At 36.8% G+C, this 14,094-nt stretch overlaps 1 protein-coding gene across 1 annotated transcript; it reads left to right on the top strand.

The window, feature by feature from the left end:
* Window positions 1–4,139: 4,139 nt before the first annotated feature.
* On the top strand, window positions 4,140–10,933 carry rnf167 (ring finger protein 167). The gene is made up of 10 exons (XM_063488017.1): window positions 4,140–4,210; window positions 6,394–6,523; window positions 6,642–6,719; window positions 6,811–6,948; window positions 7,021–7,108; window positions 7,234–7,324; window positions 7,807–7,912; window positions 8,455–8,548; window positions 8,695–8,775; window positions 8,967–10,933. The coding sequence occupies exons 2-10, from the start codon at window positions 6,419–6,421 to the stop codon at window positions 9,377–9,379; spliced, it is 1,194 nt and encodes a 397-aa protein (XP_063344087.1). The 5' UTR covers window positions 4,140–4,210; window positions 6,394–6,418; the 3' UTR covers window positions 9,380–10,933.
* The last annotated feature ends 3,161 nt before the right edge of the window (window positions 10,934–14,094 follow it).

The following is a 14,094-nucleotide window of genomic DNA, read 5'->3' as shown; positions in this document are numbered from 1 at the left end:
GGCTTGTGCATGCTTTCAATTACATTTATAAATCAGATTCTTGTCTCATGACTTTTAGTCACGAGGTGGGCACAGTAATGCAATTTTCTTAAATGTGATTGAGGAAAGCATGAACTCCTAACAGTGCTTGTAGTTCCATAATATAAAACCCAGTGACCAGTGTGCTGCTTCGTATTGTGTCCTCTGCTCCGTTCTGACTGAAACAGACAGATCCACACCGAAACCTCATTTCTGGAGCAAAACTGAGAGACGCGAGAATGTTTTGTTATCGTGTGATTGTTTTGGCACTTTTGGTTGTCTTACTGCTAAATGGTAAGTATCTCTGCAGATCTCTGCAGATTTTTTTCTGCCCAGTCTATGACCAAGAGGGTTTGAAGTTTTTCAAGCTTAAAGCAAAAGGATTTTACCTAAAACTACAGTAAATTTCTTTCTTTCTTTTTTTTTTCTAAATTACAGTTGCTCTAAATGAGGCTGCATCCTTCCCTTGGTCTTGCCCCAGTCTAAGTGGAGTATGTAGAAAGGTTTGCCTCCCAACAGAGTTGTTCTTTGGACCTCTGGGCTGTGGGAAAGGCTTCCTGTAAGTGTTAATGTTCATGTGCAGCATGTGAGTACATCAGTGTATATGTATCGTTGCTAATACACATTTTTTCAATGTTATTCTTAGGTGTTGCGTGTCTCACTTTCTATGAGGAAAGCATGTCTGGACTGTATCTGCACTTCTGAAGTCAGAGATACCAGACGACTTACCAAGCCTGACAGAGAATGAGGCAAACAGAAAGCACTGTTGTGGAGGGTTGAATTTAGCATTCTAACTCTATGTAACATGGCAGACTTTGTAATATTAAATTAACTTCTTGTGTTAACTTGTTGGGCTTTTTTTTTTGCAGCTAAATTAAGGGTGAATTCTTACAAAAACATTTTAGCTTGATTGTATTTTTTTAATCTAACTTTGGATTTTTAGTAAGAATGTGATTCAAATTTGGTCTGAAACAAGAATGTTCAGGTTTGCTTTGTTTTAACTCATATGGGCTTCTTATCCATTAATCAAAAGGGGGACTTGGGGGCCCTGAAAACACAGAATAAGGATTAACAAAAAGAACTACTTTCCCATAAATATCACATTTAATAATTGAAGATACCTCCATGGGAATCCTTTCCAACCCGAACCTTTTTAACTGTGATAATATGGCTGATCTAATTCAATAAATTGCGTGCTTTCAGTAAAATAGGAGCACAAAGCAATTAATAGCCAAAGCTACATCTCATGGCAGACAGTTTATTACCACAAGTGCAATTCACAGTACACACAACACTGCTCTGTAATATATAACGACACAGTAACAAACCTCAGGTTATAAATTTCATTTTCTACTTGATTTCCTGGACAGTTTGAAATATTTTTTTTATGGCAGAAGATTGTTTATAACACAAAATCCAGCGATATCTGCTATATTTTTAGTGTTTTCTGGTGGCAACAAATAAACAATATGGCAAAATTTCAAGAAACACTTTCACCCGATAGTTACTGTCAGTGTCTAATCCCCTTTGAGTCAGGGTCTGTGCACATAACTGAGCTTTAAGAGCCTGAGCCACTGGGATTGTTACAGCAGACTGAATCTCAGGTGATGGGCTTATAACTCCAAAGGTAAGTAGCTTACTGCAGAGAAGTTTAGGAGGTGTGGCTTTCTTTATCATGTTTTTAGACTTTGCTGTATGCTGACAAAGCTGCACAGACAGGTTGCTGTAACAAAAGGGAGAGAAACACATTCGTAAAACAGTTCCTTCAATCTTCTCATAAAGAGTGCAAAAAACTTTAAGTGCATTACGATACCTTAATGTATGAACCTTCATGTGTTTGTTCACTTTCTGCGATTTTCATTTTATCTTATCAATTTAAAAAAAAAAATCCTTCCCATGCTTCACCACGACATATTCGTCGTGGTGAAGCATGGGCGGGGCCTGTCTTTCACAGCAGTCATAGGGCGAGAGGTGAGGTCCATCACAGAGAGACAGACAGACAACCATCCGCACTCACAAACATTTTACATCTCCCTTTCACTGTTTGTTTTTAAGTTAGTGTAGTCTCACTTAGTTTCCACAGCGAATTTTCTTCTTTCATTTGGGTTTTTCTTGTGTGAAAATCTTTAGTTTCAGTATTAGTTTTATTCATTTTTATTATTAATGTATGGAGCCGTACATTTGAGAGCCATTCAGGAAAATCAGTCCAGATATTACAATAAAAACTCAACCTTTTGAAAGCAGCTGACTCACAGTCTTCTGGACAGAGTCTCAATAAACACGTCCATCAAAGCCTCATCAGGAAAGTTGTAATATTTGTTTTTTTCAAACCAAACTAACAAATAAAACTAAAACTAAGCATAATTTACTCTTTATTTATTTTTATTTTATTTAGCTTTATTTAAGTCTTGGGGCCATCATGATGCAAAATTTCATCTCCCCAGTGTCATTTGTTTCCTTAGTGTCAAAAAGCAAGATATTAGCATGCACAGATTCTATGTTTTTAAGCAAAAAAAAAAAAAATCACTGCTATCAGCATCATTATCTTAGAAAGCAACAGGGTAAAAATAGGGAAAGAAATTTAACATTTAACAGTGTATGGACACGTTTAATACAGCTGCTGATTTTTATCCAAAAGCTCATCCAAATGTAGATTCTTTGTCATTCTTTTATACCGCTGTGCTCTGATACTCTGATGACTAGCCTGACACCACTGCTGAAAAGCTGCATCTTTACACAAAAGAGAGTGGGTCCATTTTCCTAGTATATATGCAAGCTTTATTTATATATTTTGCTTGGAGTTATTATTTGTACTACAGCTGATTTCCATTGAAGATAAGGTCCTGGCATCAGACTGACAACAGCAAAAACACTGCATGTGATACTACAGAGATCCTACCACTTGAGGGCAGCACTGAAGTACTATCCACATGCAGCAGTCTTCCTTAAGCAGGATAAATTAAAACCTTATTTCCTCTTGCAACATAACTGTATATAGTCTACACACACAATACACACATAAAACATTATATACTTCACCAACAAAGACAAAAAACTACATTTTATACATTGAATAATCACTGTGTGATTATCAGCCCTCTACATTCCTCCCTCAAAAATAATCTATTTATATTTGTTTGTAAACTGAGTAATGTTTGGCCATTAATTCCACTGTTAAACTGTTCCACATTAAACTGTTCCATGATTTTATGCCACATGTGGATATAGAAAAAGTTCTTTTAGTAGTCCAAATTCTGTGTATGTTAGAATTTGTTGTACCCCTTAAGTTGTAGCCATTCATCTCTATCACAGAACAATTTCTGAATGGTTTCTGGCAACAATTTATTCCCTACATTCATGCTGTTTTGAATTCTGCAAGATTAAAGAATTTTACCGTAAAAAAAAAAAAAAAGGATCAATTTGTTTATAAAACTTTACATTACTAACAATTCGCATGGATCTTTGTTTCGTTTTGGTTTTTTTGTTGTTGTTTTTTCAGTACATACAGTGATTGTAATGACCTTTGATGAGTATTTTCTCCATACAGTAACTTAACAAGGTAAAACCAAAGAATTGTAAAGGATGTAAAGTGTTTTTTGATGTCTCACATGCCTCACTTTAGGCAAGACTGAAATGCGTTAACACAGTTTGTTTTGAATATCATTACTGTGAGATCCGTGTATACTATTGATATCTTAACCAGCTAGTTAGCAATCCATTATTTATTTAATAATTTATTCCAATACCTTTACACTTTGCACATCGCACATATGAATATGCTATACATTTTGCTATCGTCTGTAATGTCTGTTTTTCTATGCTATTTACACTGAGAGCAAAGATAAAAACGTAGCCCAATTACTATATTTGGCCAATAAAGCTGATTCTGACTTCCAGCAACTTTTTTCATTTATTGTCACACTCAGGAATTTAATTTCATCACTCTATGTTGAAACCTTATATTTGTACCTGAAATTGATGTTTGTTTTCATTGTACTGTAACCAAAGGTTTAAACACTCAATAGAGCTTGCAAAACTCCCGTCTACTGTTTCACACTCCAGTCCGATAGGTGGCGGTACAGCACTGAACGCTGGTCTGCCAACCACCAACAGAACCTAAATAAGAAGAAAGACGACGAGCGAGCGGAACACCGAAGAAGAAGCAATAACAAACAAACCTAGGGGCTGTAAGGTAATACAACTTGGTGGAAGTGTATGTTGTCTTTATTCGACGTATCATCGGTTTTTGTTTTGTTAGTTCTCTATAAAACGTTGTGAATGGGCTGCACAATAGATATATGATTATCTGTTACGAAGAGAACGTAGCTGTTATCTAACGTCAGCTAATACTAGCCAAACGGCAACTAACGTTTAGTTAATCCTCCCTGTGTTTGTCGTTTTGTCGTGGAAATATTAACTCTTTAGAGATAATTGGGGAGTATAAAATTAAAATAAATGTTATATATTTAAAAAACAAACAAAAACACGGTTACATGTGAAAATCCCAGGTGAGGTCACAAACCTCCCACTGCACTTATTAGCGGGATACTGAGGTATGTCCCTCCCACACTATACAAACATGAGATAATGTTACTTGTACTTTGGTCAGAGTTAAGGAGAAACTGACCTTAACTGCATGCTAATCGCATTTCAGCTAGTCAGTCTACTTTGACCTAACCTAACTGCATAGTTAAGTCATATGAGGTTTATTGTTGCGACAGAGCCTATGCAAAGATACCAGGTCAACTTCCTGTAAACAGCAACAGGGACAAAAGTTGCTACATTCCTGTTTTGTTAGACAGACAGGATACAGTATAATTGATGTAAATATGTACAAATTGTGTATGTTTCTGTTCTGTGTCTTGTGTACTGTTTGTTTGTATGTGTGTCTTTCTTGCTGCTGTTACACCCAAATTTCCCCTCGTGGGACAATTATAGGATCATTCTATTCTATTCTATTCTATTCTATATGGGTTAAATGGTTAACTAATGACACAAACCATATGTGGCCTTTGGGGAATGTTACTATCTTGCTAAAAAGAATCTCACTTGTTTTACCTCATCCTAGTGAGCGTATTGTCGTTTAAAATCTCTTTTTCTTGAAGGTATGGGTATACATGTACGTGCATTCAGATTCCGCATTGTTGAGCACACTTTGAGTCAACTGGCTTGTTTTCATCTGTGCCAGTATAAGGGCCTTGAATGTATACTGTGCATATTCATACTTTTCCATGTAAAAGGGTGTTTATTTGTGGGGGATATGTGGAGAATATGTAGATGTAGTCCACTTCAGATCCACGGTTCTTCTGATTTACATGGGAGTGGTAAATTACACATTTTGAATACTATTTTTTAAAATCAAATGCACCGTGGTCAGATCTTGTAGGAAAGCTTCCAAATAACTGGTTAGATTACTTATCTGTGTTAAAGTGATAAAAAGTGGTGTGTCGACAAAGCAAACCTCTGGAAACTGCAAACAGTCAGTGAACTAAGTGTTTTATGTAAACATGCTCCTTTGCTTGCGAAAATGACAATTAGCTTGGGTTAAAAGAAGTCAAATGAGGACAACAACATTGCAATAACCTCCAAAAGTACTTGTCTTGCTACTCCATAACAATGTAGTTTGTGTAAATGCATGATGGTGGGTTACTTCATTCTTTGTTTGTGAATCAGGTTACAGATTTACTTAGATTGTACCATTTGAAACATTTATTTGCATAATAAGGCATCACATAGACTTCTGTGGTGAATCTTTGCAGAGCCTGCGGCGTAACCTGCATGAATGGCTGCCAGCATTTATGCTTGTGTGTGGTGCATCATGTGTTAATTATCACATTTTATGTGTGGTGCCATCCACTAGAAACAAATAAAATGCTGGCACTTTTTTCCCCTCCTCTTTCTCCATTCTTTGTTCTGGTCAGTTTTTTTTTCTTTTTGCTTTTTTCCAGGGCAAAAATATTTGCTCCTCTAGTTTTTCCACTTTGTTCTTTCCATCACGCCCATCCCAACAATGTCAGCAATCTCCCTCCTGGAATTTGCTGACATTTGAGAGTCCTTATATTAATGCTGTGGCTACTTGTACTCGTATTGAGATTATGATTGTTATTCTCTGACTGTTAAATAAAAAAAGAAACATCTTGAAAAAGTAGCCAGAAATGCACAGGGGGAATCATCAGTACTGAACAGGCCAATCACAATAGCTGCAGGCTGTGCACACCCAACGTGTAGTTATATTTGTAGGGAGGTGCCCGTCAGATGACGGGGTAGGTTACTTTGTTGGGTTTCAGAAGGGATTGTGGTTACAATGTAGCTATGGTGTAGATTTCCTGCTGAAGCATAAATCTCTAGTTCAACATGACTTCTTCTTTTTTATAGATTAGTTCAACGTAAGTAACCAAGGATGGTGCAGCTTGGCTGTCGGTCCATGGGAACTCAACTGAGTGTGCTTATACTGGTTTTCTGCAGCATACTGCTCCCCTTGCCCACAGATGCCTATATATATGCTGTAAGTAGAATTGGAGCTTTAAATCATATAATTTGGTAACCTTTGTTTGTGAAGATGAGCCTCAGACTCTCATGAAACTTTTGCCTGTTCTCATAGTGTTTGTATATTGTATTTACAGCATTATAGCAATATTACCAATATATTTGAGGACCGCCTTGCTTTGTTTGGATCTGCACTTCCAAAGGATGGAATAATGGTGAGAACTGAGTGTTGAAGGAGGAGTACAGATGGTAAAATGCAGGTTGATTTCTTTTATAAAGATGCTTTTTTTTTTCTTTGTATCTTAGGGAGTTTTGGTTGCCTCTCATCCAGCTAATGCTTGCACAACAATAGACCCTCCCCCACCATTGCCCCCATCTTTTAATGCCACAACTACCAAATTTGTTGTTCTCATCAAACGTTATGACTGCAACTTTGATATAAAGGTAAGCAGAGTTTAACACTGAATATTTGTTGTCTGAGAAGCACACTGCTCTAATGTAAGGAACTTGTTTCAGGTTTTAAATGCACAGCAAGCTGGATACGATGCTGCAATCGTTCACAACATTTATTCAGAAATTCTGCTCAATATGAACTACAGCAATGGTAATTATTTGTGCTATTATAAACATGGGAAAACAAATATTACAAATATAAATATTTGTTATTGTACTGTCCTACTGTGTGTGTCTGATTCTTGTTGTTTTGTATATTTTTTTTTTCTTTTTCAGAAACTATTGCAGAGCAGATTAATATTCCCTCTGTATTCACCAGCTACTATGCCTCGCACATTCTTAGGAATTACATAATTCCGGAACAGGGGTAAGGAAGAACAATACCAGTAATATTAAACATAAGCTGTAGATTAAACCAACTTTTATTTGGTACAAATCTAATGCTTACAATCTACGAACCATTTGGCTTGGCTGCTGATTTAGCTTCTCAGGCAAAGGCCAGTTTTCAGGCTTTCCACTGTAGCGAGCTTATATCATTGTCTGTTATCATGTCACGTGACTAATGCAGGTAAATAAGAAAGAGAATTGTGTTAATCAAATTGCATCAGTGATTGTCAAATGCTTTTGAGATTGAATTTCTGCAAAGTTTTCGCTCTTCTGCTCTGCAACCTCAAACACTGTTGGTCCACAGACCTTAGATTGCAAAGGGAAACCAGAAGGTTTCCAGTACAGAAACTTTGCCTACAGAATTTACATATGGAAATGTATAACCTGTAGGCAGATCTGTTTATATGTATTAGGTTTGCAGAAGCAAACATATTTCTACTTTTTTCTTTTCTTGACTTGCAGGGCGTATGTGATTCTCAAGCCAGAGTTTCCTTTTCCGCTTTCCTACTACCTTATTCCCTTCACTGGAGTAGTGTGCATGATCATTCTTGTGATGTCTGTTGTTTTCGTAAGTATATGCATGAATTGATCTTTTCTGGGTTGTTTATACAGTAACACATGATGAAAGTGGACCAGAGGTAGTAGAGGCTTTTTGTGTTATAAAAGAGTGACCTAACTGTAACTCAACATATCTCTGTGTCTTTATTCTAATCCAGCTTCTTAGTATCTAATGATAGTTGTCAAACATGAATGCAAAGAACAAACCCAGTGATGTCTATTAGGCAGCTTTTATTGAACTTACAGAAATGAATCTGGTTATTTTGCACTTGCATAATGTCACCTTCACTTTATCGGTCTCGCCTCTCTGCTCAGCGTAGCTTAATGTGTGGCAAAGGGAGGGGCAGATGAAGAAGAGCACACATGAATAGAGCCTGCCACAAACACATCAGAGGAGAGAAACAACCCTTTTTGTAATAATGAGTACATGAGCATTAAACAGTTTTCCCCCATTTATTTATTTGTTATTTCTTAGGGAGGCAGGGGAAGTGTTGAGACGTCACTGTAAATCTTTTTTTCATCGATAAAACTGAGCTTTTTTCCATTCTTCAGATTATACGATGTGTACAATACAGAAAAAGGCTGAGGAAAAATCGTTTGTCCAAGGAACAGCTGAAACGCATTCCAATACACAAGTTCAGTAAAGGTAACCATTTTTGCTGTTATTATAACGGTAAATTTGAAGGCTGCGTTTTATTTTTTTAATCATTTGGGAAGACTTTTACGTGCATTGGGAGTTACATGCCTGTTTATGTCTAATGATGTGAGCTGGTAACATTCAGTCTCTTTCAGGGGATGACTATGATGTGTGTGCAATATGTCTGGATGAGTATGAAGAAGGGGACAAGTTGCGCGTTTTGCCTTGTTCACATGGTAAATATCTGATATTCTGTGTTGATGAGGCACTGAACTTTTTTTTTTTTTTTAAGTGCTCAATCATCTAATCCCATCCTATTTTCTAAAATATGAATTTTTTTATCTTTTAAAAACTCTTGTTTATTATTTTAGTCATCATCCTCTGGTAGGTTTTTCATAAGTTTCCTCAAACTGTTCCTGCTTTTCAGCCTATCACTGCAAATGTGTAGACCCGTGGCTCACGCAGACTAAGAAGACGTGTCCAGTGTGCAAACAGCGCGTTACCCGCAACAACCCTGAGCAGTCCGAGTCTGAGTCTGAGACAGAAACTGGAGGACGTGGAGAGGAAGAAGGACCAGAGGGTGACGCAGACTCAGAGCGCACTCCTCTGCTTCGACCCTCCAACCCGGGGTCACCCACAGGAAGCCCAGGGGCCTACTCAGCCACCACCACCACAACTACCGCCCAGTGCCTCACCTCCCCTGCACACTGCAAGTCACCCATCCTAGGTTATGAAGGCTACTACTCACCGGTGGAGGACACAGACTCAGAAAGTGATGATACAGGAGAGGGCAGGCACCACTCTGATGATGACACAGCTCAGCTCATTGGTAGGGACTGAGAGGAGATCTGATGGCCAGAAATTAGCTACAATGAGATTATTTAGTTTGACCAGAAGGACAAAAAAGTTTCTATCCTCATACGTATTGTTATTGGGAAAAAAAAAAAATTCAATTGTTTGCAGATTTGTGGCTAGCTTGACATTTAGTACACTGATTTAGTGCTGATTGTTAAAAATCTGTCACCCAATAACCAGTGGAGTTCTTCCAAGTGTCATAACAAATGCAGGACCTGCGGTTGGTCAGTTTTACCAAGTGCAATGTTGAGCATAAACCACTGAAATCCACACATTTACTGTAGTCCATTAGCTTTCAAGCAGGATGTCCACTGTAACTGGATCACTAGTGCAGTACAAAATGTCCGGATCACTTACCGATCCCTTTTAGGCAAGAGTGAAATATCCGTAGATGAAGTCTTCGTGGCCAAAGTTGTGCAAAAATGAGATGGGATCTTACCTTGTGCAAGGTTCTGTCTAGGATTAATACCGTATGATGGATTTATGTTGTCTTAAAATTAATAATTCCTATCTTTATTTTTTTTTCTAACAAGGATAATGGGGTAATGTTTGTCTTCTTTTTATATTGTAATACCCCTAGTTCTGTTTTCACACATTTTAACTTTGCATCCAAGTTTTCTGAAATACGAGAAGTTAATAGTGAATTAAGTCACAGTAAAATATAGGGGATATGTAACGTTACTGCTGCTTTTACATTGTTAATACTCTGCGGTTGTGGACAGTTTAAGGAAACTATTTTTTAGCTTTATCCAGTTTGTTGATCAAACTCAGGTTTACACTACAATAAATTGTTGGTGGCGATAAGAATAAGGTAAGGTAATGGGGTTGTGGTCTTGTAAAGTGTTTTAGCGTTTTCCCTCAAATCTGTTTAAATGTAGGGTAATTGCGTTTTTTTCTTCTTTTATTTTTTTTGTTTTTATTTTTTATACAACAAAATAGAAAAAAATTGAAGAACAATAATGTGAGAAACTGGGACACAGGTGGTAGTTTTAGGAAAAGCAGAGCATTGCCTTATACTGGCCTTCATCTACATATCTGTGTTAAATGTTTGGAAATTGAACAAAATTGATTGATTGACAGACTCTCCACCCACGCTGCTCTTATCGAGCTGTCTTTAAGACTGCTGTTTGGAAAGCTTGCATCTTATTCATCAGTGTGAACATCCATCGGTGTGTTTTTTTTATTTTTTTTAAATAATTAAAAATAAAATGCTTTCCACATGTTTGGCTCTTGTAACGATAACGTAAGCTCGCATACTCATGCTTGATTTGCACCTGAAAGCCCAGCGGTTTGGTTCTCCACTTTCTGAGATGACCTTGGTGAGGTCAGTGCCCTTGATGTTTTTCAAAGAGACGTACAGCTGGAAACCTTTTAAATCTGTTTCTGAATGAATAGGGCTGTCATATCAATACATTCCTTCATTACTGACTAAAAGACTCGACACTTCTAAGATCTCTTTGGGACTTGTTTGCAATAGTCTGTATTGTAAAATATAGAAACTCTTTTCCTTTTTACAAAATACTTAAACTATCTTTTGTACTGTACTTTTTTTTTTCTTTTTTTTTGCTCTTTATGTCTCAGTTTTAGAGACTGTTCACCGAAACACACAAACATTATAATGCCCAATTGTTTTTTCGTTCTTTGTTCTTTGTTTTTTAGACTGTGCCTAGGTTATCAGACTTAAATAATAAATGTATAGTGTCAAGTGTAATTTCCATGTGTAAAGCAGGATTGGGAATCTTTCAGATGTCGAAACACTATTCGTGAAAAGCTGCAATAAAGATCTTGTTTGTGGAAGGGATAATGATATTAAAGTAGGACTGTGTTACTGTTCGTTTAAATGAGAACATTTAAGTAGATCTTCCTTACAAATGGTTATTGACGTGATAATTTTATTAATAAAGCCACTTGAAAAATTTTGACTTTGTTACTTTGTTATTAAAACACCTGCTATCTTTTATAAATATTTGCAATATAGTAAGGTCAGTAATGTATTATAATAATATTTAAACCATGCTTTTATCAGCTGAGCTGTTCTCTTCTGATGTTTTCTTTAGTTACTCTTCTGGTTCTCAGTCTCCTTCTAGTCCTCCAGAAGGGGGAAAAATGTACCCCCACCTGAACTTGGATCATTCATTTTTTATTAATGAGCCAAGTTGAATTTAAGTGAAAAAAACAGCATTATTAAACATATTTTTTTCCTATATAAGAAATATTAATCAGCTTCCTTTCCTCCATGTTTTCCCAAAGTTACTCATTTTTGTCCTCCTGCAGACTCTGTGCTCTGTGTAAAACAGCATGGTCAGCTGATGCAACTTTAGTCAAGAGAGCAGCAGAGCTGACATTTCTTGGTGCAAATTACATCTAAAGATGCATCTGCTGATTTCTTAAAGGCGGTCTTTGACTGGAGCATGGAGAGGAGTAGAACCTTAACTGACGTTACTTCCATGGGTTTTTTGCATAATGACATTGAAAACCACCCCGATGCATTTCAGATTAAACAGTTAAGATGTGATTCAAGTGCAGACTTTTTGCAGGTTTTGCAAAACTACTTCATTAACACCCACAGTCCCCTGTTTTCAGAGGCTCAAACGTAATTGGACAAAGCAACATAATGTTAAGCATAAGCATGCTGTATTGGCTTTAGGTCGGGTGACTGATGTGGCCTTTGAAGAATATCCCATTTTAGCAAACTGTTGTTTTTGCGGTTTGCTTTGGCTCATTATCCATTTGCACTGTGTAGCATCGTCTGATCAGTTTTGCAGCATTTTGCTAAATCTGAGCAGAGGGTACAGCTCTGAACACTTCACAGTCCATCCTGCTCCTTCTGTCAGCAGTCTCATCATCAGCACACACAATTTATATAGTCCCTCTGGCACCTCATGTCATAACACTGCCTCCACCATGTTTGACAGATGTTGTGGTTAGCCGTGGCTCATTAGCTCTTTCTTTCTTCCTTTCTCATAATTCTGTCTTTCTATCATGCAAGATCAACAAGTTCATCCTCGTTTAATCTAACAAAAGGATTTTTTTACTATTATTTTATTTATATTATTTCACTAGAATTTCATCTCCTTTAGATGTTTTTTGTTTTGTTTCTTGGTTACATATTGTGATGTCTTTGTTCAAAACTATGGAAATAATGCTAAAATAAATTGCTAAAATACAAGTTCAACACTTTGAAGCAATTTAAAATATTATGTATGATTTGTTTGTCATTAAATAACAAGGAACAGGCCTCACCTGGCTATGAAACAGGTGTGTCATTATCCAACAAATGATGGCTGTAAGTCTATGTTCCAACTGGGAAAGATGATTCTGGTTCGACTAAACACTGCCTCAAATAAAATTGCCTGAAATGCCTGACGAGTTTCAGTTTTATGCGGCTGATTATCTACAGCTGGGTTGGGTTTATTGAATTTAAGATCTGAAAAAGTCCAAATAGTTTTAACAACAGATCAGAGATGCTGTGGAACAGATGTAGAAAAAAACTTACAGAAAACGATGACATTTAAGAAGTAGTTTATTAGATCTCACACTATTGCGTTTTACTTTCACTAGACAGTGAACCTCCAAATATATCCTTTCTTTGTGCTTTTCTTTGTTCGTCCTTTGAACCTTAACTGGTGCCTCATGTAGTCCAGGATAACACGTGGCCACACTCGAGTAGCCTGCGTTTTATAGTCCATGAGAAACGCGGCTTCCACTTGTGGGAAGGTAGGGGTATCTTCTCCAGGACCAGCGTTGGCTTCCAGAGGAGTGGAGATGATGTGCAGGCGATAAGGACTCCCCAGAAAAGCCTGTGAACATGTGAATAGTAAAAACTGTTATTTTCTCTTTTATTTATACAATATTATTATGATTATTGTTAGGATAATAAAAGAGCATTGCCTGGCAATACACTGATAATAATATTATCAATTAAAGAATTAATAAAAACTGCTTATGGAAGGAGTGCAGGGCATCTAGGATATAACCAGAACCAGATCTAATAACTTACTTTCATCTGAGGTTACAAAAAAAAAAGCTGTTTGCATTTTTTGATAATTTCAAAAAACATTTGAACCTTAAACCACTTTGTTTGTTTCATATCAACATAATTTGTAAGATAATATCAGATTAAATTATTTTAGAAGGAAGTTAAAACTCGCCCAAGGAATAATTCTGCTGAAATGAAAATTAAAGTAAATGCATATCACACTAGGGTGTAAGTTCTCTTGGTACAGTCAATAAATTACCTCTGGTTTTTATTTCTGTAATGAAAGTCAGCAAATAAAGTCACAAGAAAATGTACTTTACCTCATTGTCGTCCTGGGAGATCTCTCTGGAATCCAGAAGCATAATTAAAGTTAAGACTAACAGGAAAGATGATCTCAGCAAAGAGCAGCTTGATGGCATCTTTTCCAGAGAAAGTTCAGAGTTCTTAAGAGTTTTCGAGATTCTTTGCAGCAAATCCAAGCTTTTTTTTTGCTGACGAAGAGTCTTGTATAGGTTCTTCTGGTTTAGAGGAGAACTCTAAATGTGACGATGCGCTGTCTGAAATGAATAAATTCTCACCTCATGTGGAAACAAACTTAAAGAAACAGACTTGCCTTTAGTCCCGAACATTATCCATCCAGTGGCTAACCTATGCATGGCTGTCATGTATCCGGGGTATAAAAAGATTTATTCAGCTCAAATGTGAATTGGCTTTTCTTTAA

The sequence above is a fragment of the Pelmatolapia mariae genome, linkage group LG10_11 (genome assembly GCF_036321145.2).
Source record: "Pelmatolapia mariae isolate MD_Pm_ZW linkage group LG10_11, Pm_UMD_F_2, whole genome shotgun sequence".
NCBI classification, from domain to species: Eukaryota; Metazoa; Chordata; class Actinopteri; order Cichliformes; family Cichlidae; genus Pelmatolapia; species Pelmatolapia mariae.
The sequence above is the reverse complement of the archived record's forward strand: the minus strand, read 5'-3'. Positions and strand labels throughout refer to the sequence as shown.

Excerpts from the sequence above, each read along its gene's own strand:
- rnf167 (XM_063488017.1), top strand. The coding sequence starts at position 6,419 with ATGGTGCAGCTTGGCTGTCGGTCCATGGGAACTCAACTGAGTGTGCTT. Across the intron at positions 7,913-8,454 it reads TTGTGATGTCTGTTGTTTTC|ATTATACGATGTGTACAATA; the intron begins GTAAGTATATGC and ends TCCATTCTTCAG. Across the intron at positions 8,776-8,966 it reads CGTTTTGCCTTGTTCACATG|CCTATCACTGCAAATGTGTA; the intron begins GTAAATATCTGA and ends CCTGCTTTTCAG.